This window comes from Coffea arabica, chromosome 1c, assembly GCF_036785885.1.
Source record: "Coffea arabica cultivar ET-39 chromosome 1c, Coffea Arabica ET-39 HiFi, whole genome shotgun sequence".
Lineage (NCBI taxonomy): Eukaryota > Viridiplantae > Streptophyta > Magnoliopsida > Gentianales > Rubiaceae > Coffea > Coffea arabica.
The window spans coordinates 6959588-6986510 of record NC_092310.1 but is presented as its reverse complement, the minus strand read 5'-3'; the positions used below and the strand labels follow the sequence as shown (position 1 = coordinate 6986510).

Below are 26923 nucleotides of genomic sequence, written 5' to 3'. Positions count from 1 at the left end.
AAGCATCTGCAACACGAATGCATGTATATTTATACATTTAAACAAAATTTCTATGCCTCGCATGGATTTGGAACTAGTTTTAAATGACTTGAACGATCCAAAATAATCATTAATTTATTAGATGCTCCCAGAAAACAGATTTGTAACTTTTCTTCTATATCCGAACACCTGGAGAAGATATCAAGCTAATAAAAATCTCTTTCAAAATCGCAACATCACAAGTACGTCTCTGTAAATTTTGTATTCTCTTTCTTTACAAATTCTAATGACTGAATCCCATCTTCCTTTGTTAAAGTTTTTGATTCATCATGTACCACCACAATATGTGATTTTAACTCCCAAAAGAACTTAGTCCTTCAAATAGACAGGGTAGAGTAGCATTTTTTTCCCTTTTGTGAAAAAATTATTCTTTCCACTAGAAAGTTCTGTACGCAACTAAAATACATCAAAGAATTTTATATAGATATACGAAACGTAACTTTTGAAAGAATGTGAAACTAACTTTTGCATTGATGGAATCAATCATGACTGCAGCAAGTGGATAATTTTATTTGAACAAATTATGGCATTGTATCATGAAATAACGTAATTATGGCAAGTGGATGTTACGTGATTATGCTCAACTTAATAGGTCGACATTGGAAAATGAATTAAGTTTGAGAAAATTCAAAAGAATAGGTCATCAAATTTCAGATTTGCACTTCTTACTTCTAAAATGATCCATTTTGGTATGAGGTCTTATTTTAAATGGTATAGTTTGGTACCTCAAATATCGAAAATAGACCATTTACGTCCCAAAAATCATTTTTCAGTTACATTTTGACATTGAATTATAATATTGATATAAATTCAGACAAAAGCTCGAAAAACAGTGTGTGAAATACCTAAGTTTAGTCTTTGAGTTCTAATGTATTATGTCAAATTGAATTTGTCAAGCTCAACAGAAAAGTAAAGCTAAAAGACACAATTTTGTGTCCAAAATGTGATTTGAGGTGTCTTGGGGTTACAAAATATTGTTTTGTCATTATAACATATATTTGGCAAATTTTAGGAGATTCATAAATTGTTAAAAAAATTTTGTCCAAGTTGGTAGCATTAAAACTAAGGCAATCCCTAGTTTTAATTTATCTTCAAATGGTATCAATTGTAACTTTTATAAGTATGTTATTGCATATTTGCTTTAGCTATTTCCCGTGAAATTGTGGTTGAAAATGAGTTTTTAGGATGAAACTGGAATATGTCGTTCATGTGAGGGACTAAAAAGGTCAAAAACCTCAAATAAAGGAACCAAAATGTTTTAGTTTAAAATTAAGGGACAAAAAAGTATAATGATGAAGTTTTGGGGACTAGATTTTCAACTTGCTCATTAGGTCTTTACACAAACTTGTTGTCACAGTGGCAAAAATTAGTAAATAAATTACAAGGAAATAAATAGGTATTTTCGTGAAAATGAACATTGTTGGCCTACACTTAATTGGTAGGAGATACAGTGATAACTTTTTTAGGCAATTGAAGTGATAATTATCCCTTGCAACATACATTTCCAAATTTACCAATTGGTGTTGCAATTGTATACGTGACATTTGTCTTCTACTCACTCCTTCCTGAAATAATTGTGGTTTAGTGGAATCTAACTTTTTAAGGAGATATATAATCATATAATGGGTCTGTCTAATAGGTGCTTATGCATAGACACTCATTAAGATATATTTCAAGTGTCATAATTTTAAAAATATAAAATTAATTAGAAAAAGTAAATAAATATAAGAGAAGGTAGGCAAGATTAATTAGGGAAAGTATATAAATGTAAGGAAAGGTAATAATTGTTAATGTGTGTGTATATATATGAAAGGTCAGGTGAATGTTAGGCATGTTAAAAAATGCGCTTAGGACACCCATTTGAAAAAACCCTCATATAATTTAGATGAGTTGGCTTGGGATAAATTGATGAATGTGACCAATTAATTCAAAATAATTCATTCATTAAAGTGGCTGGCGATGCATGAAGAGTTACTTTCTATTTTAAAGGAAAAATTTAGGAATCAAATTTTGAAACCTCCAAAAAAAGGTAAAAACATGACACATTTAGCATGTTCAGGATGAGAAGGCAGATGATTTAGCTGCCTTCAGAATCTTCATTACTGCTGCATTTCGTCCATGATAGAGATGTTTTCAAAGATATGGCAACAGTTTCCGATTAAGGTTAAGACATAAAGAGCTTAATTCTGATAGTTCTGAATTTTTCTACAATATTCACTCTTTCCTGTACTTTTCCAGACCGCAATCGACAAATTCTTTCCATGCGTCTAAACTCATCAATTGTACCTTGGGGACTGGAAAATATGTTTCACATGGTAAGACTAATTCATCAACATTAGGCCTGTCAATCGGGCCTAATGAGCCGGGCTTTGATGAGTTCAAGTTCAGCTCATTTAATTTGAAACATTTTCGGGCTTCGGGCTATGAGTTTCGGATTCGTAAATGTGAAGCTCATACTCAGCTCACATAATATTCGGGTTGTGAGCCTTAATCGGGCTTAGCCCAAGCTCACTTATTACTCCTTAATTTTCTTAATATAATTACTATAACTATTAAGTTGTAAAACTAAGTTAACATTTACAAGACTATAATATTAAAACTAAACATGAACAAATAATAGTTCTTAAAAAGTATATAAACCAAAAATTTTTTCAACAATATTTATATTTAATCCATTTAAAATGCATGAAAAATAGTAATAAAACATGCGATCATAAGCCAATACATCTTTAAAAGTTGAAACTTTTTTTATAATCTTGTGATTTAAATCCAAATATGCTTGATGATTTTTGTGTTTGTAGACAAAAAAAAAATCAACCAATAATATGCCAATACAAAAATTTACTCAACCAATAAGAAAAATTAGAGATTTAGTTATGCATTACTAATATTGGCTCTCAAGAAATCTCATGAAAGAATCTTTAGATGTATTTTTGTGTTTTGTAATTTATATATATATTTAGTATTTAGTAAAAATATATTTGGATATATAAATATACATAATATCAAAATATAAATATTATATATATAGGTAATTAAAGGGCCGGGCCTATATCGGGTTTGAGCCTAATAAGGCCCAAGCTCGGCTCACATTTAATTCGGGCCTAATTTTTAGGCTCAAACTCAGACCGGCTCACTAAATGATCGGGCTCATCGGGCTTTCTGTCGGGCCGAACGAACCGAGCTCGGGCTGTCCCAGCCCCATTGACAGTCCTAATCAACATCAACAAAGAGTAATCGTGAAGGGTTCTCTTCCCTTATCCAGTTTGGTAGGCCGAAATTGAAGCCCACTAAAATTTCACATTCTACCCTGTAAACGCGCGCCGAACGTTGTTAATCGTATCCAGAGCATGTTGTCGTAGCCTAGCGTACTTGTTACGGATCACGGCCCTTACCATCACAGGCCTTACAAATTGGAAAATTGTCCAATTCAAATCGATTCATTTAATTCTTTTTAATACAAGCAAAAGATCCCGAATTTAAAATTTCTTACTTGCACTCTTTTCCTGTTATCACCGTCTAGATTCACATAATCATTAGTACATTTGATGTTAATTTGTATAATTTTGATATAATCAAAAGTTTTGTAGAAATTTAGTTTTGAGTTGAGAAAATTCAAATTCAAACCCGATAAGTTAGATGAATGTTAGGTATATAAAAAAAATGCCCTTGAGGCACCCATAAATTATTAAAAAATTTTTTGTCCTGGTCGGTAGCATTAAAACTAAGGCAATTCCTAGTTTCAATTTATCTTCAAATGCTATCAGTCGTAACTTTTATAAGTGTGTCATTGCATATTTGTTTTAACTATTTCCCCTGAAATTGTGGTTCAAAATGGTTTTTAAGATGAAAATGGAATACATCATTCATGTGAGGGACTAAAAATTCAAGACCCTCAAATAAAGGAACCAAAATGTTTCATTTTAAAAGTAAGGGACAAAAATGTATAAACTCAACTTTGGGGACTAGATTTTCAATTTTCTCATTAGGTCTTTTACACAAACTTCTTGTCCTAATGGCAAAAAATCAGTAAATAAAATACAAGGAAATAAATGGGTATTTTTGTGAAAAAGAACATTATTGGCTACACTTAATTATTAGGAGATAAAGTGATAATTTTTTGCGCAATTGAAGTGATGATTATCCCGTGTAACATATATTTCCAAATTGGCCAATGGGTGTTGCAATTGCATATGCGACATTTGTCTTGTACTCACTTCTTCCCCAAATAATTGTGGTTTCGTGGAATCTAAATTTTTATGGAGATGTATAATCATATAATGGGTCTGTCTCACTGGTGAACTATGCTAAAATATATTTCAAGCATCATAATTTTAAAAATATAAGATTAATTAAGAAAGGTAAACAAATATAAGGAAAGGTAGGCAAAATTAATTAGGAAAAGTATATAAATGCAAAGGAGGGTAATAATTGTTAGTATTTGTGTATATTACGTCAGGTGAATGTTAGGTGTGTTAAAAAATACTCTTAGGGCACCCATTAGTAAAAAAAACCCTCATATAATTTAGATGAGTTGGCTTGGGATATATTGACGAATGTGACCAATTAATTCAAAAAAATTAATTCATTAAGAGTGGCTGGGGATGTATGAAAAGTTACTTCTTTTTTTTTTTGAAGGAAAACTTTATGAATCAAATTTTGAAACAGCCAAAAAGAAAGGTAAATACATGACATATTTAGCATGTTCAGGATGAGAAGGCGGATGATTTAGCTACCTTCAGAATCTTCATTAGTGCTGCGCTTCGTCCATGATATTAGTTAGAGATGTTTTCAAAGATTTGGCAACAGTTTCCGATTAGGGCTCAAGACATAAAGAGCTCAATTCTGATAGTTTTGAATTTTTCTTCAATATTCACTCTTTCCCGTACTTTTCCAGACAACAATCGACAAAATTCTTTCCACGCGTCTAAACTCTAGAGCTAAGGTATCTGCACCGATCGATCAACATCAACATGGTCTGGTGTTTTAGTTTGACCATCGCACACTCCCTTGGGGACTAGAGCATATGTTTCATATGATAAAATTAGCTCATCAACGTCAACAAAGAGTAATCGTGAATTATCACAGTAAACACGTCGTGCGAGCCAAGTGCTTGCGGCTGAAATTGAAGCCCACTTACAATTTGACATTCTACGGCCAGACATGTACATGCAATGCAATGCATCATAGGCCTTACAAGTTGGAAAATTTTTGAGGGGTGCTTTTATCGCACGTATAAATTCCCTTCGGGACTAATAAATATTTTTCAGGTGGCAAGACTAATCATCAGCAAGAAAACAGAGAGCGACCGTGAAAGATCACTGTTGGGTTGTCTTCCCTTTGCTAGAGGCTGAAATTAAAGCCCACTCTGACTTGCCATTCTCCCTTTAAAACGGCCGAACGTTGTCATTTTAGCCAGTGGCGCTTGTGAGTTGTGCAGTCAATTTTCCATACTGAAAGCGCCAAAAGATGTTATGCTAGCCACGAGTTGATTTTTCCATAGTTGTACGTGTTGAAAGTCGGTGGCTAAAACAATAAAAAAAAAAAAAAAAAAAAAGGGTCGGTGGCTAAAGCCTAAAGTCCTCATGCATGAGGACCAACACCGGAAGTATCATTTTCTAGTTTTCAATTCTCCATCACATATTTTCTTATTTTTTTTTCGATTTTTGTTTCAATCCTTATCATATATATATTTTATTTTTTTTCATCATGTTTAATTCTCGGGATAATTTTAGAAACCTTCCTTGAGGTTTATGATAATTTCAACTAGCACCCCTCTAATTTTAAAAATTACTCATTGATATCCCTTACTTTTATGTTTCTTGGTAACAAATTTACCCCCTGTCAGAAAAAGTGAATGAAAAAAGTTGAAAGGAAATCCTAAAAACAAACATCATTCTGAAATTATCCTTAAGGCTCTCACAAGAAATTATGACATGTAATGTGCTTTAAAAAAAGGAATAGTAAAAGAAGAAAAAAGTAAAAATTGGTCCAATCCTCTTAGTAGAAAAACAAGAATGAAGAACTCTCATCATATTGGTTGGCCGGTAAGCCTAATATAACCGATGCACGTGCAACGTTCTTTCAGGTGAGGAACTAGGTTAAAAAAGGTAGTAACGCAATATAAATTAAAATGCAATTTCCCAGTAAATTAAGTGCAAATTAGTTCTTAGCTTTTGAGTGAGATTACATATATATCTCCTATATATATTTTTTTATTTATTAGGGGTGAAATGCCTATTTTATTTATTTTAAAAAATATATAAATTATTTTTATTCTATTTGAGCTCAAGTAGGTTTGCACTCAAATTTCGAATTCAAACTCGACTATACTCAAACCGTTGTTTGAGCCCTAGATTTAGAGTGCAAGCTGCGTGAGTTCAAACTTGAAATCAAGTCTTATGAAATTGAGTCAAGTTCAACTCGTTTAGGTCAAAACTCGATTCTTGATTCTGTTGCAGGCCTACACTTGATATACTCACACATGGCAGAAATAGAGAGTGAGATAGAGATTGAAACTAGAAATGGGATATGTCAAGTGTCTACGCTAAGGTATTTGCACACACTGGAATATGTTCTCACTTTGTACGATGTTGATGAGTTCGGGTTTGTTTGATAATTCAACTTAATGTTGAAAATTAATTCATTCAAAACTTTTGAATTCAGCATATTTGATAATTGAAATGATGAACTTAATATATTAAACATCACTTAATTTGTGTACAAAATTTTAAGTAAAATTTTTTGACTACATTTTCTAATTTGATCACACATAGTACATTTCTCACACATGTAACACACTCACATAAGCTCGCGCACAAAGTATAAATTTGCTCTCATTCTACTCGATACATGTATATAAATGTTAGACACACAAAAATACACACATTTAAGTAATATCTCTCAATTATTTAATTATTTTTTCTCACACAAAACATTTTTCCTTCTTAACAAATATAAAAAATAAAGAAATTTTTTTGAGGATGAAAGTATAATATTTGTGTGATATTTCAATTAGTGCTATAATTCAGTTAGTTATCAAACACATATCTTTATCAATTTAGCAACTTAATATTTTTAGTATTTAATTTTTGAATTTCAAACTTTAGTTTTATCAAATAGGGTCTTAGTCGACACACTCTTGCACAAAGTATACATTTGCTCTCGTTCTATTTGACACACATATATACACGTGTAGATATACACAAATACACACACTTAAGTACTATCTCTCAATTGTTAAATTTTTTTCTCTCACGCAAAATACTTTTCTTTCTCTTCAAATATACAAATTAAAACAATTTTGTTAAGGATAAAAGTATAATATTCATGTGAAATTTCAATTTAGTACTATAATTCACTTGGTTATCAAACATATATCTTTATCAATTTAGCAACATAATACTTTCACTATTTAATTTTTAGATTCCAAAATTGAGATTTCAAACTTTACTTTTATCAAATAGGGCCTTAGTCTTACTAAAACTAAGGCTTTGTTTGATAACTCAATTCAGCATTTAAATTTAATGGTTTCAAATCTTAACATATTTAGACGGTTTGATAACCAAAGATTAAATATCTAAATTAATGAATTAATGAAGTGGTACTGAATTTCCTAGGCAAAATTTGCTCCCAAAATAAAGTGATAAGTTATTCACTTATTATTGAATGTGATATGCACTCAAATGTATTAGATTTAATACTTAACAATTCAATAATTTAATGGATTCACACTTCATATTTCAGATTTTAAATTTCAGTTTTTAGACTTTAATTTTATCAAACGCATCCAAACTCATCAACAACAGCATGGTCCCGTGCTTCACATGTTTTCAAGCAACTCGGTTTTTGTCTTACCATCATATATTCCCTTCATCAGGAATTTGGCAACATGTTTTACTTTGTTTGGTAAGACTAAGGTCTTGTTTAACAATCCAATTCACCACTTAAATTTAATGGATTTAAATTTTAATATGTTTAAATGCATTTGATAATAAAAAATTAAACATCTGAATTAATTAAATAAAATTGAATTTCCTAAGTAAAATTTGTTTCTAAAAATAAGTGATAAACTATTCACTTATCACTGAATTTGTTATACATTCAAATGTATTTGATTCAATATTTAATAATTCAATAATTTAATGGATCCATACTTCAAATTTCAGTATTCAGACTTAAGTTTTATTAAACGCGCCCTAAGTCATCAACACCAACATGTATAAAGTAATCGTAAATTATCACTGTTGGATTATCTTCCCTTATCCCGTGCTATAGGCTGATGTTAGAGCCCCATTTTGGTTTGGCATGTACAATAGCGATGGGCATGTACCTCTGGAGAAACGCCAAATGTTGTTATAATAGCGATGTGCATGTGCCTCTGGAGTTAATTTTCCACTATTAAAACGCCATGTTACACCAGCCAGGTGCATGTACTTGTGAAGTTAATTTTCCATGCTCAATTATACGTCTCTCAAGTCTGTGGCTAATAGTCCTCATGTATAACTACAAACACGGTAGGTGTCATTTTCTAGTTTTCAATCCTCTTATCACATTTTTTGCTCCACTACTTTTTATTTTTTTTATTTCTTTTTTCAATCTTTATCCTTTTTTTTTTCAGTTTTTTCATCATTTTTAATTTTTTAAACAATTTCAGAAACTTCCCTTGAGGTTTCTGATAATTTCACCAAGCACCCCTCTGATTTCAAAAATTAAAATTACCTCCCTTTATGTTCTTTGTTACAAATTTACCCTGGTCAGAAAAAAATGAACGAAAAAGTTGAAAGGAAATTCTTAATAAAACATCATTCCAAAAAAGTAGAAACTGGTCTGATCCTCTGACTAGGCAAACAAGAACAGGGAAGTCTCACAAAATGTACACAAGTTTTACTTTTGCAAAACAAGTACTAACAATTTACAAAATAACTTTTATTTGAAAAAACTATTTCACTAATGGTATATTATAGACAATTTGGGCCTTCTAATTGTGACATTTTGGCCCCTCAAACTGCCAGAGTAGGCTAATGTAATTTTCAAAATTAGAGAAGTGCTATGTGAAATTGTCATAAATTAACCTCAAGCGAGGTTTCTAAAATTATCCCTCAAGTTTTTATTGCAACTCTTTTTGGGTATATTACGATGTGACTAGGGCTGTAAACAAATTGAGCTGACTCATGAAGCTCGACTCAAGATCAAGTTGGCTTGGTGAGCCAGTTGAGTCGAGCAAAATATATAGATATTCAATCCTTTAGCTCATCAAGCAGGATTGAATTTGTATATTTTTTATAGTTTATATTTTTAATGATGAAATTACATGTGTGTTCCTTATATTTTTATTATTTTATTAAAATGAAATATTGATTTGACTTCAAATAGGCTCGAACTCAAATTCAACTAGGTTGAATTGGAGTTTAAACTCAAACTCAAGTTTTAAAGGGCAAGCTCGTCGAGTTTGAATCTCACAAAATTGAGTTTTGTTTGTCCCGTTTAAACCAAACCTCAACTCCATTCGATCAATTGCAGCCTTACATGTGGCAAGAAATTGAGAATGAGAAAGAGATTGAAACCAGAAATGGTATAGAGAAAAAAAAATAATTGAAGTGACCTTCTCACCGTAAGATTGACTTTGAATCTGATTACGTGTAACAGAAATAGTTTCACTTTTAGGAAAGACTATCCTTTAGAAATGCCTAATGTAAACTCTAACCTTTTCTGCTATAAATTCACCCACAAGGCCACAGTGTCCATACGATCTGCTTGTGTCAAACAGAGAGAGCATTTTACCGAAATGGAAGCCGGAGGCCGCTTTTCTGCTCTAACAACCACGAATGAACAAAAGAAAAGCCCCATCCATAGAGCCCCATACTCGAAGCCTCCCTTCACCATCGGTGATATCAGGAAAGTCATTCCACCTCACTGCTTTAAAAGATCACTCCTTCGCTCATTCTCGTATCTTGTTCATGACCTGACCTTGGTCGGTCTGTTCTACTACACTGCTACAACTTATTTCCATCTCCTTCCTTCTCCATACAACTATCTTGTCTGGCCTATTTACTGGATTCTTCAGGGCTGTGTTTTCCTTGGAGTTTGGGTCATTGCCCACGAATGCGGTCACCATGCATTCAGCGACTACCAATGGGTGGATGACACCGTTGGTTTTATCTTCCATTCTGCGCTTATGGTCCCCTACTTCTCGTGGAAACACAGCCACCGCCGCCACCACTCCAACATTGGATCAATCGAACATGACGAAGTCTTTGTGCCGAAGCCAAAGTCCGAAATAGAGTGGTACTACAAGTACCTGAACAACCCTCCAGGCAGAGTCATCACTCTGGCGATCACCCTTGTGCTGGGCTGGCCCTTGTACCTGGCCGTCAATGCTTCAGGCAGACAATATGATCGTTTTGCGTGCCATTATGATCCTTATAGTCCAATCTATAATGCTCGTGAGAGGCTTCAAATCTACATTTCCGATGTTGGTGTCATTGTAACAACTCACCTGCTCTATCGGGTAGCATTGGCAAAAGGGCTAGCCTGGCTTATATGCATCTACGGGCTACCGTGGCTTGTTCTAAATGGCATCATTGTTTTCATCACGTATCTGCACCACACTCACCCTTCATTGCCGCACTATGATTCATCAGAGTGGGATTGGCTGAGGGGCGCGCTGGCAACCGTTGATAGAGATTATGGTGTCTTGAACAAGGTCTTCCATCACATCACAAACACACATGTGGCTCATCATCTCTTTTCAAAAATGCCACATTATCACGCAGTGGAGGCAACTGAAGCAATGAAGCCAATTCTGGGAGAGTATTACCGATTTGATGGCACTCCTCTCTACAAGGCGATGTGGAGGGAGGCAAAAGAGTGTCTTTATGTTGAGCCAGATGAGGGAAGCAAGGGTGTATTCTGGTACAAGAGTAAGATTTGATGAAATTATCTGATCCTGATCACCTAATAGACTGTTGTGTTATTAGTGAAGCTGTATCTTTGAAATTGGCATTTGTGGAGAAAGAAGTAGCTGTCTTTCGCTCAGCCAATTGTCAATTGTCTAACTTTGCGTAAAATTACCTTGTGCTAATAAACTCATAGCCTTTCGACAAAAAAAAAAATAATAAACTCATAGCCTGTGTCAATACCAATTGAAATTGCTATTGTTTTGAGTTTTAAGCTCCTCAACAACTGTCAATACCAATTATTTGAAATAATAATTAATCAACGTGTGTATATATAATCTCAGATATGACTTCTATATTTTTGAAATAAAACCAATAGGTTCCACAAGTGAGATACGTATGATTTCTATATTTTTGAGAATTACTGTATAAACATTGATCCACGTGATATAACTACAATTAACACCATAGTAAGGCTTATACACTGGGATGTAATTAAAAAGTGGACCAAGGTTCCTTACAGCATTACTAGGGCTGCAAACGAATCGAGCCGCTCGCGAGCGGCTCGAGTCGAGCTCGAGTCGAGTCAAACTCGAGCTCAAAATATTAAGCTCGTTAGCTGGCGAGCCGGCTCGCGAGTTTGAATATATATATATATTTTATTTTTATTTTTATTTAATAATAAAATTACGTATATTATATATATTTTTTATTTTCATAGTGAAAATTACGTATATATCCTTAATATTTTAATATTTATTTAGAAAAAAATATTATTTTATTTATTTTTTTTTAAAAATAAAATAATTTTTTTTAATTTTTTTCGAGCTCGAGCTCGAAAATTGCCAGCTCGAGCTTGAGCTTGGTAAAATTTAGTCGATACTCGACTCGATTAGCTCAAAGCTCGACTCGACTCGACTCGTTTGCAGCCCTAAGCATTACGAAATGCTTGAACGTCGTAATCTAAGTCCTACCATTAACTGCCCTCCGGGGTTTGGTCTTGCGGTTGAGGCTGTTGAAGATGAAGTTTTAGATCCTTGGTTCGAACCTTGCTGCTAGCAAGTTGTGGAGGGTGGGGAATAGTCTGCTGGGTCCACTTCCTGCGGGACACCCTTAAAAAAAAAAAAATCCTACCATTAACTAAATCCTGATCATTTTGACAAAAAAAAAACCTAATCCTAAGCAGCATAACTATGTCGCATATTTTATGCAATTAATAATCTCTGGTAGGCCTGTCAAAGGGCCGGGTCCGGATCAAAATTAATAAATCCGGACCCGGACCCGTTACACAGCATTAGTTTCGGACCCGACCCAAATGTCCGACGGTCCCGAATCCGGATCGGGCCTACCCGGAAAAAGGCCCGCCAAAAACCTATTTTTACTACAACTTCAGCACCTGAAATTACTTGGCAAAGATGATATGCTGCAATTAGTGAATAACAGAATTTATTAGATAAACATGGTACAAGTTTAAAGGCCTTTTTAGAATTTACCAAATACTGCTGTGGACATGCACTCATTAAATGTAAATAACAGGCTTGACTATAAAGTAGCTAAATTTATCTCTACATGATTCAACCTCCTCATTAACACCAGAAATTTTCAACTAGTATTGCCATCAAAGCACGAAAGAAACCTCCGGGTCGATCTAAAACTAATACGAATAACATACTACTTATTCATAATATGTCATCACGGGTCAATAATGGTTAGATTAACAGTTTTTACCAGTGATTTTTGACTTAACCCTTAACTCAATCTATTTTAATTGGGCCATTAAATCTTATAGTTGCCGATATTAGCAAGAAAGATGGATACGGCCAAAGAATTACTAAGCTGTCTAAAATAACTAATTCACAGCAATCACCTTAACTAGTAGGTTATAGTAGTTAGGCGACTAAAAGTTCTGTGGTTTGACGTACAAATTCTCTCTTTTTTTTTTTTTCTTTTTTGTTTCCGTTCTTGCTTGTAAGATTTCGAATCTTCAAAAAAAAAAAGCCTGCAACGAAATTTGAGCATAGAGGCAATTAGGTATGAGCCGTTTCTTTTTTTTTTTTTTAATCAAAAGATAGCTTGTACTCCCTCCGTCCCATTGTTATTGTCATAGTTCACCTTTTTTCATGTCCCAAAATTTGAGTCACATTACAATTTTTTTCTCTAACATTCCATTTGTAGTCTCAAAAGAGACATTGATAAAATAAAAAACAAGTATGATGGAACCCACAAAAGCAATAAATAGACATCCAAAAAAAAGGTGCGTGGACAGCACCAAAAATTTTGATGGCCATAAATAGGCGCGTGCTTGGCAACAGCATGAAAAAGGGCTTACATTTTACATGGACCCACAGATTCTTTTCATATCACCATAGACAACAATTAAGATTTGATATCGGTCAAAGGGGCGCGATTGGAAAAAAATATCTCACATTCAAATTGATTGAACTGTGCATAATAAGTTAGAATCCTCAAAAACGTCCCTTATTTTGGGACGGAGGGAGTATTAATCTTGCCATAATGTACGGAATAAGGACGACGGTCCTACCCTCTGTTACCAGTGCCTTAGCACTGAAGATTGGGACAAGGAAGCCGTTTCACAAGTCCTTGACGTTGACTCTCCGAGGAGCTGCCCCTTCAAAATGCCATAGAGGCAACCAACCTAAGCCATTAGAAATGATTTGTGCATGATTTGTTTTGTACGACATCGTTTCTTGTGTCAACAGGGTCACTACTATTGTCACCGGGTCTCCGACTATTAGACCTGTGATCATTGTAGACAACAGAACCTTTAAATAATTTATTTAGTTAAAATTGATTTTGGTGTAATTAAATTAAATAATTACAAGTTCATCAGACTTTGGGCTTACGTTTCTCTTTAAAAAGAAAAAAAAAAAAAAAGCCTTTGAGCATACAAGATGGAGGAGGACGAGTAAATTCAAGTTAAAACCAAATCAATTTGTTCGTCAAAGAATTAAATTCAAAGTTCAAGTTCTATATTACAATTTTCTCTGTAGCCCTAGAATTAAATTCAAGTTCAAGTAAAATCAAAACCCTATATTAAATTGAAAACTTGTTCGTCAAAGAATGGAGGAAGACGAGGATACACCAGTTACTGTAACAATTACTTACTAAATATGAACATCGTCAAAGTTGTTCACAATATAAGGTATGAATATTAAACTGTTTTTATTTTTTTACTATCTAACAAATATTTTTCATATTAAATGATACTTGGCAGTGTAGACAAAAAATCCATCCAAAAAAAAGAAGAAAGTAATTCAAAAGATATCAACATAATTTTTCTATACTTAGATCATTTTAAAATTATGAGAAATGGTCAAATTTGTCCCTAAACATATTTACTAAAGCTGATTTAATATCCAAACTCTAGTTTTGGTCAATGTGATTTTTAAAGTTAATTTTCGGTCCAATTAAATCCTTCTGCAGCAGCACTACCACCAAAATCATGTTTTGGAAACTTTGGGCGTGGGGATATAACAAATTCAAGTAAATCAAAAAATATTTTGGGGGAAGGGATGTGGTGTGGGTTCGGAATTTATCAGCTTTTCATGATTGGAGGGGAGTGGAGAGGATGGTGGGTTTGGTGGGGAGAGGGGGCAGCGGGTTGGTGGTAGGAATTGGGGAAGGTGCAGAGGTGAAGAGGTGGTGGAGACGGGAAAAGAGGGGTGATAGGGAGGGTTGAGGTAGGGGAGGAGTGAAAACTAAAATAAGAAATTTTAAAAGTGCCCAAAAATTTTGTAAAATACTTCATTTCATATGGATCCATTGTTTTTTAATTTACTTGATTTATTGTAGCCCCATATTTGAAGTTTTTAAAATACTTTTGTTTAATTGATAAACAGAGGTGCGGTTGACTTTAAGTGATGGCGCCATCTTAGAGGAACTTAGATGGATTAGAGAATTATGTTTATGGTCTTTAACGGAAGCACCTATTAAGATATATTTTAGGTGCTAGATTTTAGAAATATAAGATTAATTAAAGAAAGTATATAAATACCAAATGATCAAATAGAAAAAATATATAAATGCAAGTGGAAGCAATAATTGTTAGTATACATATATATATGGTAGATTGGATGGAATGTACGTGTATTAACAAGTGCCTATTGGGCAGCCGTTAGAAAAACCCCTTGTGCTTAAGGATCACATTGGCCAAAACTAAAATACCTTTAGTAAATATTTTAGGCAAGAATTTGGTCATTTTCACTTAAATTTATAATGCTTCCTGAATTTTATCACTTGTATCATTCAATATTTTACAATTGCAAATTCGGAAAGAATTTCTACTATTCCAAAATGAAAATTCACTTGCACCATTTAATATTTTACAATTGCAAATTTGGAAAGATTTTTTACAATTCCAAAATGATATTGAGGTGGAGGTAATTAATTTTTTGTTTATTTTGAAAAGTCTACCATACAAAATATATAATTATATTACATGCAGAGTGCGGCAAGTCATTCTGATACAGGAGTTGCAAACTTCAACAAAGAGTTTCAACAAATAATGTACTTATTTACTTTTCTCACCTCTCTTGTTATGTATCTATGATAATATTCTTATCTTTTCATACAGGAGAAAAAGAAAACATGGAAAACTTACAGAAGCACAAGCAAACAATGATGACAGTTGCAGCAAATCATTGAAATAAGAAAAGAAAAGAAAAAGATGCTCCTTGCGAAGATCAACAACCTTAGATTTGTCTTGTCTTCAATCTCTACATTGGTTTGGTGCCACATGTCTTGAAATTGAGCTTGTAGAAAGTTCACTTTACAATTGATATTTGCAAATGTCCCTAACGTCACTGAATTTTGAAGTTGTACAACGAACATATTTGTTGGCATATTTAGATGACAAGTTGTTAGATAAAATTAGACTGCTATACCTTAACATCATGAGTACGTCTATTATAATTTTGCGTTGTCTTTCTTTGTGAACTCAGTGACTGAGTCCCGTATTCCTTTATAAAGTTTCTAGTTCCTCATTTAGTTTTGAATGGTGATGGCAACAAATTGGAGTGGTCACGGTTCTACTTTGAATTAGAACCAGATTAATAGTTTGTTGAATTGAAACCAAAATCAAATTTTAAAAATCGAAATCAAAACCATAATCGTAACTAAAGAATTAGATTCAAATTTACCAAAAACTTAAACTGAAATCAAAATTGGCGATTTAGACTCGGGTCAAGTCGTGCAGAAAAAAGATATTTGCTATATAAATCTATTTGATTAGTTTAGAATTCAATATCGATAGTCAGCACACAATACTAAGCAGCTCTAATCCTTACCCAACAACCCATTGTCCCATCCCCATTAGTAAGCCTAGACCCTATAATTTAAGTCCAAAACCAATTTAATCTAATCAATAATGAGGTTTTTTTTTAAATATAAAATTTGCATCATTTTTTCTTTTTCCTTACACACAATAATACAATAAAGTCCTTATTTTTTTTTTCTATATTCATTGTCATATTTTCGTAGAATCAATTTTATAATAATAATTTTTCAGACGTAAGTAAAAGAACCGGAAGCATATCCGGAAGAAACTTAAATCATAACTAGAATAAAACTAGTACCAAAGGTTCAAGAACTATAACCGTAATTGTCCTTATAAGTGTCGGTTCAAGTTTCACCTTTTAGAAGAATTGAAACCATCAATTTTTACATCAGAACTAGCAATTTTGAAATCATGGCCATATCTAACAACAAATTAGAAGAATATTTATTAGTTGTTACAAAATGTTCTTTCCATAATAAAGTTAGTACATTCCATTTGTTACCCTAGTATCACCACAATCTCCAAGGAATATTCATTTGGCAAGGTAGAGGAAATTGTTTTGGGGGTAAAATACACTAAATCTCCTCGGTGGTTTGCCTATTGTACATGAAATCCCTTATTATTTAAAAATACCCATATAACTCCTCCATACTTTGGATTTCTTTGGGAAATGGATGGAAATCATCCAATTGAAAGGAAAGGTTTAAAATTCCTATACTAACCCTGTTTTCGATCCGTACCAATAGTTCATATATGGTTTAATTGAAATTTTACTAACTTCCTTAATTTATTTGAAAACAAAAAGTAAATTGAGGGTCTAAATTGAAATTATAAAAACATGTCATCCTCTCCAACATCCATTGTTGAGCAGAAGACAAATCTCGTTCCTTCCTTTTTTTTTTTTTGTTCCCCTTCATTTTTCATTTTCTATATTTTGCTTTTCCCTTCCATTTTCCATTTCTTTTCTTCCTTTACTAAATCCAAAATCTTCATCACTAAAATCTACTACACCAACTCACGGAATCTAGTTGGTTCCTGTTGCCCAGAGAATTCCCAAAAATCTGGGCAGTTCCACCGCCAAGTTAGTCTTTATCTTGATACGATAAATCAGCACAACTTTATTCAGTTTTATCAGCGGTTCGTAGACATTGTTGAATTATTGAATTTTTCTTCGATATTCACTCTTTCCTGTACTTTTCCAGACAGCAACCCACAAATTCTTTCCATGTGCATAAACTCTAGGTGTTTTGTGTTTTACAAATAAATAAATGTTTCACATGGAAGGACTAACTCATCAACATCAACATCAACATCAACAGAGAGTGATCGTGAAGGTGAATGATCACTTTTGGGTTCTCTTCCCTTATCCCTTGCTAGAGGCTGAAATTAAAGCCCACTTTGATTTGGTATTCTACCCTTAAAACGCGAAACGTTGTCATTTGAGTTGTGCAGTCAATTTTCCATCCTGAAAACGCCAAAAGATGTTATGCTGTGATACTAGCCGCAAGTTGATTTTTCCATAGTTGTACGTGTTGAAAGTCGGTGGCTAAAAAAAAAAAAAAGAGTCGGTGGCTAAAGCCTAAAGTCCTCATGCATGAGGACCAACACCGGAAGTATCATTTTCTAGTTTTCAATTCTCCATCACATTTTTGGTTTCGCTTGATATCATATTTTCTTTTTTTTTTTCTCATCATATTTGTTGGCCGGTAAGCCTAATATAACCGATGCACGTGCAACGTTCTTTCAGGTGAGGAACTAGGTTAAAAAAGGTAGTAACGCGCTCAAAAATTCTATAAATACGAGAACACATAGCGAGACTTAGTAGGTACCAAACTTTTAAAAGTTTCAATTATTTTGTAGTAGCGCCCCTACACTTCCCCGTCCCCCCCCCCCTCCCCCCAACAAGAAAGAAAAATAAGAAATGGCAACGCAATTTTTAGTGAGACATAAGGAAGCAGAGTTGATTGTCCCTGCAAAACCTACTCCCCGTGAAATAAGACCACTTTCTGATATAGACGATCAAAAGGGCCTCAGATTTCATGTACCCATGATTATGTTTTTTAGCTATAATCAATTCTTGGACGAAAAGAACCCTGTTGGGGTGATTAGGGATGCAGTAGCTAAAGCACTTGTTTATTACTATCCCTATGCCGGCAGGCTCATTGAAGGGCCTTCAGATAAGATTCTTGTCAACTGCACAGCTGAAGGGGTGGTGTTTAGAGAAGCCATTGCAGAGGTTGGGCTCGATCAACTTCGTGACTTCATGCAGCCACCATTTCCTTACTCAAAGGAGTTCTTAGTGGATGCTTCTGACTCTACAGAGATCTTGGACAGTCCATTGATGTTGATTCAGGTGGGCAAAACATTCAGGCTAACTCTGGCCTCTTCATCTTCCAGCCAAACTGTATGCCTTTGTTTGGTTATCTACAAATTGCTATATGACCATCTACGCTTTACAAGTGGTTCTACGTAAAGTTGAAAATAGATGGAAAGTACTTCCAATTGCGGAGATATATATATCCAAACATACTCTAAAAAGGTGTGAGGATAATGTCTTCTAGTATTTTTACATAAATGTTCACTTGAGTCTTGACCCCTTTATAATTTTGTATCTATTTAAAAAATCCGTCTATGACTGTATAGGTGGATGGATCTTTTTTCCATTTAATATTTAAACACCGACGATACTACCATTTCTTTTAATAACAGAAGATTTTTTTCTGCCAAATTTTCACTCTATATCAAAACACAAGGAAGTTTATAGATATTTTGAAACTTTAAAGGAGTTACATGATAGCATAAGAGACTATGGGGTTATTAGTAATTTAAACTCTAAAATAGTGGTAGTTAAGTAGTTATGGAGGACTATGTGAATCTGTCGGAAGATTAATTGAGTAAATATAAGGAAACAATCTAAATACGTGGAGCTATAACATTTTTTCTTCTTATTAGGACAAAAAACTCCACTGACCATTGTATTATTGAAATCTTATACATTAGTCATTCAACTATTTTTTAATTTCAAAATGGCACTGAACGCACAAAGTCGCTATACTAGTGGTTATTCTGTGTAGTTTGCTGTTAATCCTAATAGAATTAGCTGCAAAATGGTAGGTAGATAAAGTTATCATTAAAATGAAGTTTCTCACAATATCCAAGAATCTTTACTTGAAATATCCAATTATACTTTCCAAAATTGCTACTTATTTACAAACTTTACTTGAAAACTTTCTTATTATCATTTTCATTTCTTTTGGGGTCAAAATTCAGGTGACTCGCTTGATCTGTGGTGGACTTGTCCTTGCTATTCGCATAAACCATGCAATTAGTGATGCAGTTGGCTTAGCCCAGTTTCTGAATGCAGTAAGCCAAATATCCAAAGATCCATCATCAGCACCTTCTCCATTACCTGTGTGGCAAAGATGGCTCTTAAGTGCAAGAAATCCACCATACGTCACATGTGTGCATAATGAGTTCGAGGTGGAAGAAAACAGTAATAGTAGCACTGAGCCTACAATATTGGACTCCCCTCTCAACCTTGTACGCAAATGCTTCTTTTTTGGAGCACAAGAGATAAAAGCCATCCAGAAATACCTACCACCAAACATTCCTTATGCAACAAAATTTGATCTCGTAACTGCGCTTGTATGGAGATCAAGAACAATAGCCTTACAATTGGATCCTGAAGAAATCGTTACTCTTACCCATGCAGTCAATGTTTGTGGTAAAAATAAACCAAAGTTGCCTAGTGGTTATTATGGCAATGGATTTGTCTCTTCCGCTGCAGTCTCAAAGGTCAACCAGTTGTGCAACAATTCATTTGTCTATGCATTAGAGCTAGTGAAGAAAGCAAAACATCAAGTAACTGAGGACTTCATCGAGTCAGCCATTGACTATAATGTTTTGCATGGAAAACCAGGGTATTCTACGTTGTTGAAGGATTGGATTCTTTCGGATGCATCAAGAACTGGAATTGACGAGGTAGATTTTGGCTGGGGAAAGCCAATTTATGGCGGAATTATGGATGGAGGGCCAACTTTTAATATGGCAGTTTATTCGCGACTTCGAAATACCCAAGGAGATGATAGTTTGGTCGTTCCAGTGTGCTTGCCTGTTGCAGCCATGGAAAACTTTCAGAAGGAGATGGAGAAAATGATCACGGTGCCAATGTACGGATGCAACAAATTTTGGCATCCAAAGATTATATCTATGCTTTAAAGCAATAATATAATCTTAGTTGGGGTTTTACTCATTTTATTATTTCGACTTTTGTGCTGCTGTGCATATTGCTCTTGTAATGCAAACCTTCTGCTTTTGTATTTTCTCTTGCTTTATCAAAAAAGATATACAGTTTGCCTAAAAAAAATAAAATCATTATCTGGGTCTTTTCGGGAATTATATGTCTGCTTGACTTTATCGAAAATTTTGAATTTTGATTCCTTTTCCTTTTTGGGTTTCAGTTAGCAACAATAAGTTTTTATAATAAAATCGAGTGAGACGAACTGGTGTACACCAAAGTATGAAATGCCGGTTAATGCTCAAGAATAATCCAATTACAAATCAAGCAATTTCACGACTGAAGTATACTACCACTTGTATACATCAAGATTTTTGTACCTTTGAAATTACATTTTCTCCAAATGACAAAAAATAAAGGATAATCTATCTCCCTAATGTTAGAGATTCCTTTGTTTGTCTTTATTGCTTAAAAATGTTGTGACTTTCAATCGCTTTATCTAGGTGGTCTCTTTTTTGATATAGTATTGCAGCGGTATTCTTTTCTTTAAAAAAATCTTTAATTTAATGGCTGTTCCCTTGGTTTATTTCTGAAATAGGTTGGATCATCATCTAAGCTTAGCGTTACTATATATATATATATGTGTGTATATATATATTATATATAAGGTATGTAATTTTATGGTTTTAGTCGTAATTATTGGTGCAATATTTACAACTTATCGGCAGCATTCATTTGAAGCCGATCAATAATTGGCATGATGACTGATATTAATGCACCTATCAGTATGTACAAAGATATGCTGATTTGTTCAGATATAAAAGAAAGAAACGAAGCCGATTATGCTAGCAAATCTCTTCAAGGCTGACAATTCATCAATAATCAACATGGAAATAATCTGCTATATCACAAGGAGTTAATCAACTGCGGCAAATGAAGGTCACATAGTGGTTTGATTGGCAATTGATCTTCGAAAATCGACAATTAGGAATGCATCGGTAGTGACACCAATTTAAAGCTGGCGGGTGTGAGTATTAAAGGTTCCATGAGAGATCGATAATGAAGACCAATATTTACATACTAATCGATGCGTGCAAAGGCATATTGGCCCATGTTCATTGGTGCGAGTGAGTGCCGATGCAAAAGGAGCTGACACAGTAGATCATGTATTGATAAAGGGAGAGGCAACGATGTCCCTACAAATTAAGCATGAGGTAGTTATCCCAACATATGAGAGTGGACAGTTACCACTACCCATGTTTGAAGACCAATATGGCTAGCATGGAGCATAATGTGGGCATTAACGGAGTTAAACTGCTGATTTTGAAAGGAAATTACGCATCTATAAACACTAAAATATGTATATCAGATCGGGAACAATCTTTTCACTTCACAAAGACATGACAAATATGATGTTTCTTTACTTTTAAACAGCTTTCTTAGAAATCATAGGCTAGAATTAGGATTTCCAAAACTTTCTTAGAAGCATTAGGTTAATTTCTAGGATTTCCAAATTTTCATCTAATCATTTTGTTTTTATTTCATATTTCCAACAGTTTCATGTTTGTCTTTGTACAAATCAGCAAGGCCTGTTTCAAAGTTCTTTCCATTTCCAAGCAATCTTCATGAGTTTTCTAGCACATTTTATGTTTTATAATTTATCAGCTTTAGCCATCGGTCATTGTCAATGTATTCTTTCCTTCTTAATTGGTTACTCTTAGCACGAATTTTTTAAGTCCTTGAGGTTGCTCAAGGTGGGACAAATGGCAATTGTCCTAGAAGTTAGCATAATCGATGCAATGTTATTTCCACCAAATTGATTTATTCATAAGGTTTTCCTTGCACAAATTAAGTGACATGCTAGCAACCATCACTTAATGAACAACAGTTTGTAGATCGGTAAAAATCGGCACAAATATAGTGGCATGTTTGGTGGGACCGTAGGAGTGATCAATAAAGAAGCTATTTCGATGAAACAACTCCATCAACATCAGTCATTGATAATTCAAAGACTGAAGCATAGCTAGTCAGCGCCTAGGCGTGCCACCATGCCGAGGTCCGAGGTCCAAAATAGACACGTTGTTCACAATGCAAAACCCTAACAAATTTACCTCATCACCACATTTCCCTTCAACCACACATTACCTTCTAGATTTGACCAGCCGATAGGAAAAAAAAAAGGGACCAATGTCTTGCCCTCTCGCAATATCTGGTAGATGCTATCCTACCCCACTTATTCCTTTTGATTATTGTGAATTGTGAAAACATTTATCTTCTTTTATTAAAGTGTTTTATTCCATCTAGAACTCTTTAGTCTCTATTCCATTTTCTTATCCCACCTACTCCGATCAGAAGAGATTTGGTTAATAGTATTTTTGGGAACCTAGAACTCTCTTTTAATATGTTTTTTTATCAAAAAGAAAGAAAGAAAGCTTTTAATATTTTTATCAAAGTTTTTTTTTTTACTTTTTGATCTAAATGTGCCTAGAAGTCTTTGCTCCATTGTTTCATTTTATTTTATTTTAAAGGTTTCTAATATATCTTAATATGTTTTCTTACCAAATAGGATCCTATGCTCGAGCAACCGCATGCCCATTCTCAAGTCTACTTGCAAAAGATGCATAACTTCCATTGTAGACAACAAGAAATGTGACAAGGAGGAGATAGGAAAAAAGACGAGCAACACTAATGGCGAGTCTTCTGGAAATATCCAAGCCTAATGCCGCGGAGGGAAGTCTCTACCAAACCTGAGAAGTCCTCAATATTATTGATAGAGAAAGGCCCTACTAAATCTAAAAAGTCATAGAAGAAATTTTCTGCTCAATTTGAAAAGCTGAAGGAGGAGGTCAGAGATGACCATGGTGTACAATAACCATCCGAGATTTGATCATACCCAAAAACTTGTCCATCAATCCATAATAAAATATTATCGGCCATCCAATGAAATTTCAACCCAAGTTTGAGCTCCAAAATGGACAGTTATTCACAACATAAAACCCTAACAAATTTACTGATCCCTACATTTCTCTTTAACCACATCTCACCTTCTAGATTTGACCTACTAGTAGGAAAGGAAGAAGGGGCACATGTCTCACTTGCCGATTCTAACGATTGTTGCTATCAGGTAAATGCTATCCTACCCCACTTACTCCCTTCGATTATTGTGAACTATGAAGAGCATTTGTCTTCTTCTATTAAAGTGTTTTGACCTATCTAGGACTCTCTAGTGTCTACTCCATTACCATATCCCACCTAATCCAATTATTGAGAAAAGCTTTTATTATAAGTATTTGTAGGATCTAGAACTCTATTCTAATATGCATTTTTATCTAGAAAAGAATCTTTTTATCTTTTTATTAAAGTTTTCTAGTTACTAATCTAATGGTGTCTAGAAGTCTCTACTACATTGTTTCATTTTATTTTATTTTATGGAATTTTAATATATGGCAATATGTTTTCTTATCAAATAAGACCATGAGTGATAAGTGACTATTTTGAACTATATTAAAATGACATTTTATGTTATTTTCAGTCACTTTTGCAATGCTATAAGAAGGAAATGGATTATTTTGGCTATAATTAGTTTAAAATGCTCTTAAGCGTTTAAATGAGGTTTATATCACATTTCACTTGCATTTTGTCCGTAATGTTTTATAGGAGTTAGAAATAGACTTCATTTGGATGAAAAAGGAAAGTTGACAGCTTTGACACATTTTTGAATCTTGGCTATAACTTGAGCTACAATGATCGGATTGAAATAACTATTGAACCACTTTGAAGATAAGAGATAGATCTACAATTCCTATGAAGACATCGAAATCCAATTTAAAGGTTTTCTAGGACAAAAATCTGAATTACAGTAGCCAACAAGGCATTGAGCTGTTAAGGGTATTTCAGTCATTTTGCAGCCTACATAAATCCAAATGAGGTGATTCTTAATGCATTGGAAAGCTAACCCAAAGGGATACAAGCGCTATGTTTTGGTCAACAGTTAATTCGGCCTTTATCATCAAGAAACTTTCAGTTGAATTTGATGCAAAATTCGAACAACATTGAAGATTGAACAGAAATTGAGAAGCAAAGTAGGGGAGCAATCCGGCTAACAATCTAACCAATTTTTGGATGGATATTTGGCCGGATTTTGGTCTGAAATTACGGCTCTCTACTTGCACAACTTGTTTTCTCCTCCAATAATTCACAGCTATTGATGGATGTGTGACAACTATTTTGCAGTTGTAAAAGTGATGTTTGAAGCCTCATTTTTTGACTAAATTTTTCTATAAATAGCCATGGAGATGTAAGAATCAAGAGAGCTTGGAGAGTGCAAGAAATACTACTAAAATGTGGCTCTTACATTTTCTTAGTGTTAGGTTAGTATGGTATAGGATAGTTTAACTAGTTAGTTTATTTTTCTTGTTTATTAGCTAGGCAAAGATGAAGATGGAGGAGATGAACTCATGTGACAAGAGTTACATTTCTTTCCAAACTGTTTAACTTTTGTATTTGATTCTATTATTTAGTTATTATGCAAGTTTGGATTTTATATTTATCATGTCTTTCTAAATTTATGCCTTGGGTTTTGGTTGAACTTCCTATGATTGTATTATGTTAATTTCTTAGCTATTTGATGCTTTAATTTTGAGCAAGTTATTTAGCACTTTTGCTCTCCTAAATTATGATTAACTTGGTACAATTAATTGTGATTATCTAAAGGTGGTATTTTTATAATGAAATTGAGATTTAACACTAGTTCAAAAAGTGCTAAACTTTGGGAGTATACTCATGAGAACAGAGGTACACCTTTGTGGCTTTAGTGATTTATTTCATGTAATTTCATAGACGTAATTAACTTGTAACTAATTTTATTACCATGAGAGTATGTATGGATTAGTTATAAGTATAGTTGATTTACTACGAAAGTAGGTTTCACATGTATGAGGAAATTGATAAGAGTATATTTTACGTATTTTTAATGTGCTTTATTGGTTAGTTTTGGTGTATTTTATTTAGTTTTATAAATAATTAACTAAGATTCTAGTGAAAATATGTATTTTGTAGTTAAAGTGTGAAAATTACATTTCTATGAATTTTTATGGTAAAAATTTCATATTTTACAGGTTTAATGATTCAATCATCAAATGGATACCATTGAGAAGATATTTGGATGATTGATGATGATTTAGAGTGATGAAAATAAAATATGAAGTGTAAAAGAAGAAATGCAATTTGAGGACAAAAGAATCAAACAAAAGTCAGCTTTGAAATTTGCTGGTATTTTGGCTATATCTTGGACTACATACATTGGATTAAGATGATCTTTATATCATTTTGAAGCTAAGAGACGTATCTATATTTGGTATGAAAATATCAAAATCCAATTCAGCCGTTTTTATAGTCCAAAAGTTGAAATACCGAAATTCAACTCAGCTGTCCAAAGTTGAAAACAGAGCTCTGATCAGTCTTTAGTATTTTGGTCATTTCTCGGTCTAGAGAGCTCCAAATAAGATGATTCTTTAGGCATTGGAAAGCTAACTCAAAAAGCTACAACTTCTATGTTTTATACAAGAGCTAGTTCAGCCTCCATCATCAAGCAAATAGCAGTTGAATTAATGTCAAATGCACAGAAGCAAAAACGTGGCTCAGTAAAAACGTGGCATGAAGCCGCGTTTTCTCAAGTCGCGTATTCCTCAATTGCGGCTGCAACTTGCTCAGAAAATTGTGTTTTATTCACACAAGCTTTTTGGTCCATTTTTCTTGCAAGAATATCGATGGAAACAGCCCAAAACAGCTGCAAAAGAAGCTTTACAACTCATTCTAGTTTGTTTATGGGCTCAAGACATGATTTAACACCTTGTTTCTTCCAAGAAATTTCTCAATAAATAGCTGCCTTGGAGAATCATTTTGATAACTTTGAAAGGTTAGAGAAACTCTACAAAAATATAGTCTTCACTAGTTTTTCTTAGTTCATTAGCATAGAGCAGTTAGTGTAGTTTATTCATCTTGTATTTGTAGTTAGATTTGGATGAAGATTGAGGAGCAAAGATGAAGAGATTGATCTCATGTGACAAGGGTGATATCTCTTCTACTACTTTCTCTCTTGTATTGGATTTCATGTTTAATTATAATACAAGTTGGTTTTGTGTTTTTATTATGTTTAGTTAAAGTTTATAGCTAGAGTTATGGTTGAACTTGCTATATTTTGTTTGTGATGTTTACTTGGCTACTTGGTGATATTATTTTGAACAAGTTATTTATCACTTTTGGTTATCTAATCATGATTAACTGACCATTAATTATGATAATTTTAAGGTGTTAAGTTTGTAGTGAAAATTGAAATTTAACACTAGTTCAAAGAAGTGATAAGCCTAGGGAGTACACTTACGAGAGTAGAGGTGCACCTATATGATTTTAGTGACTTGTTTCATGTAATTTCATAGAACAAATGAGGTTGTA

At 33.6% G+C, this 26923-nt stretch overlaps 2 protein-coding genes across 2 annotated transcripts; both read left to right on the top strand.

Annotated features, from left to right (window-relative positions):
- Positions 1–9805: 9805 nt before the first annotated feature.
- LOC113705808 (delta(12)-acyl-lipid-desaturase-like) lies at positions 9806–11196 on the top strand. Its single transcript, XM_027227732.2, has one exon. It carries the CDS (start codon positions 9827–9829, stop codon positions 10970–10972), a length of 1146 nt encoding a protein of 381 aa, XP_027083533.2. The 5' UTR covers positions 9806–9826; the 3' UTR covers positions 10973–11196.
- A 6958-nt stretch (positions 11197–18154) lies between these two features.
- Positions 18155–20451, top strand: LOC113708435 (benzyl alcohol O-benzoyltransferase-like). The gene is made up of 3 exons (XM_072084066.1): positions 18155–18637; positions 19308–19343; positions 19504–20451. The coding sequence occupies exons 1-3, from the start codon at positions 18155–18157 to the stop codon at positions 20449–20451; spliced, it is 1467 nt and encodes a 488-aa protein (XP_071940167.1).
- The last annotated feature ends 6472 nt before the right edge of the window (positions 20452–26923 follow it).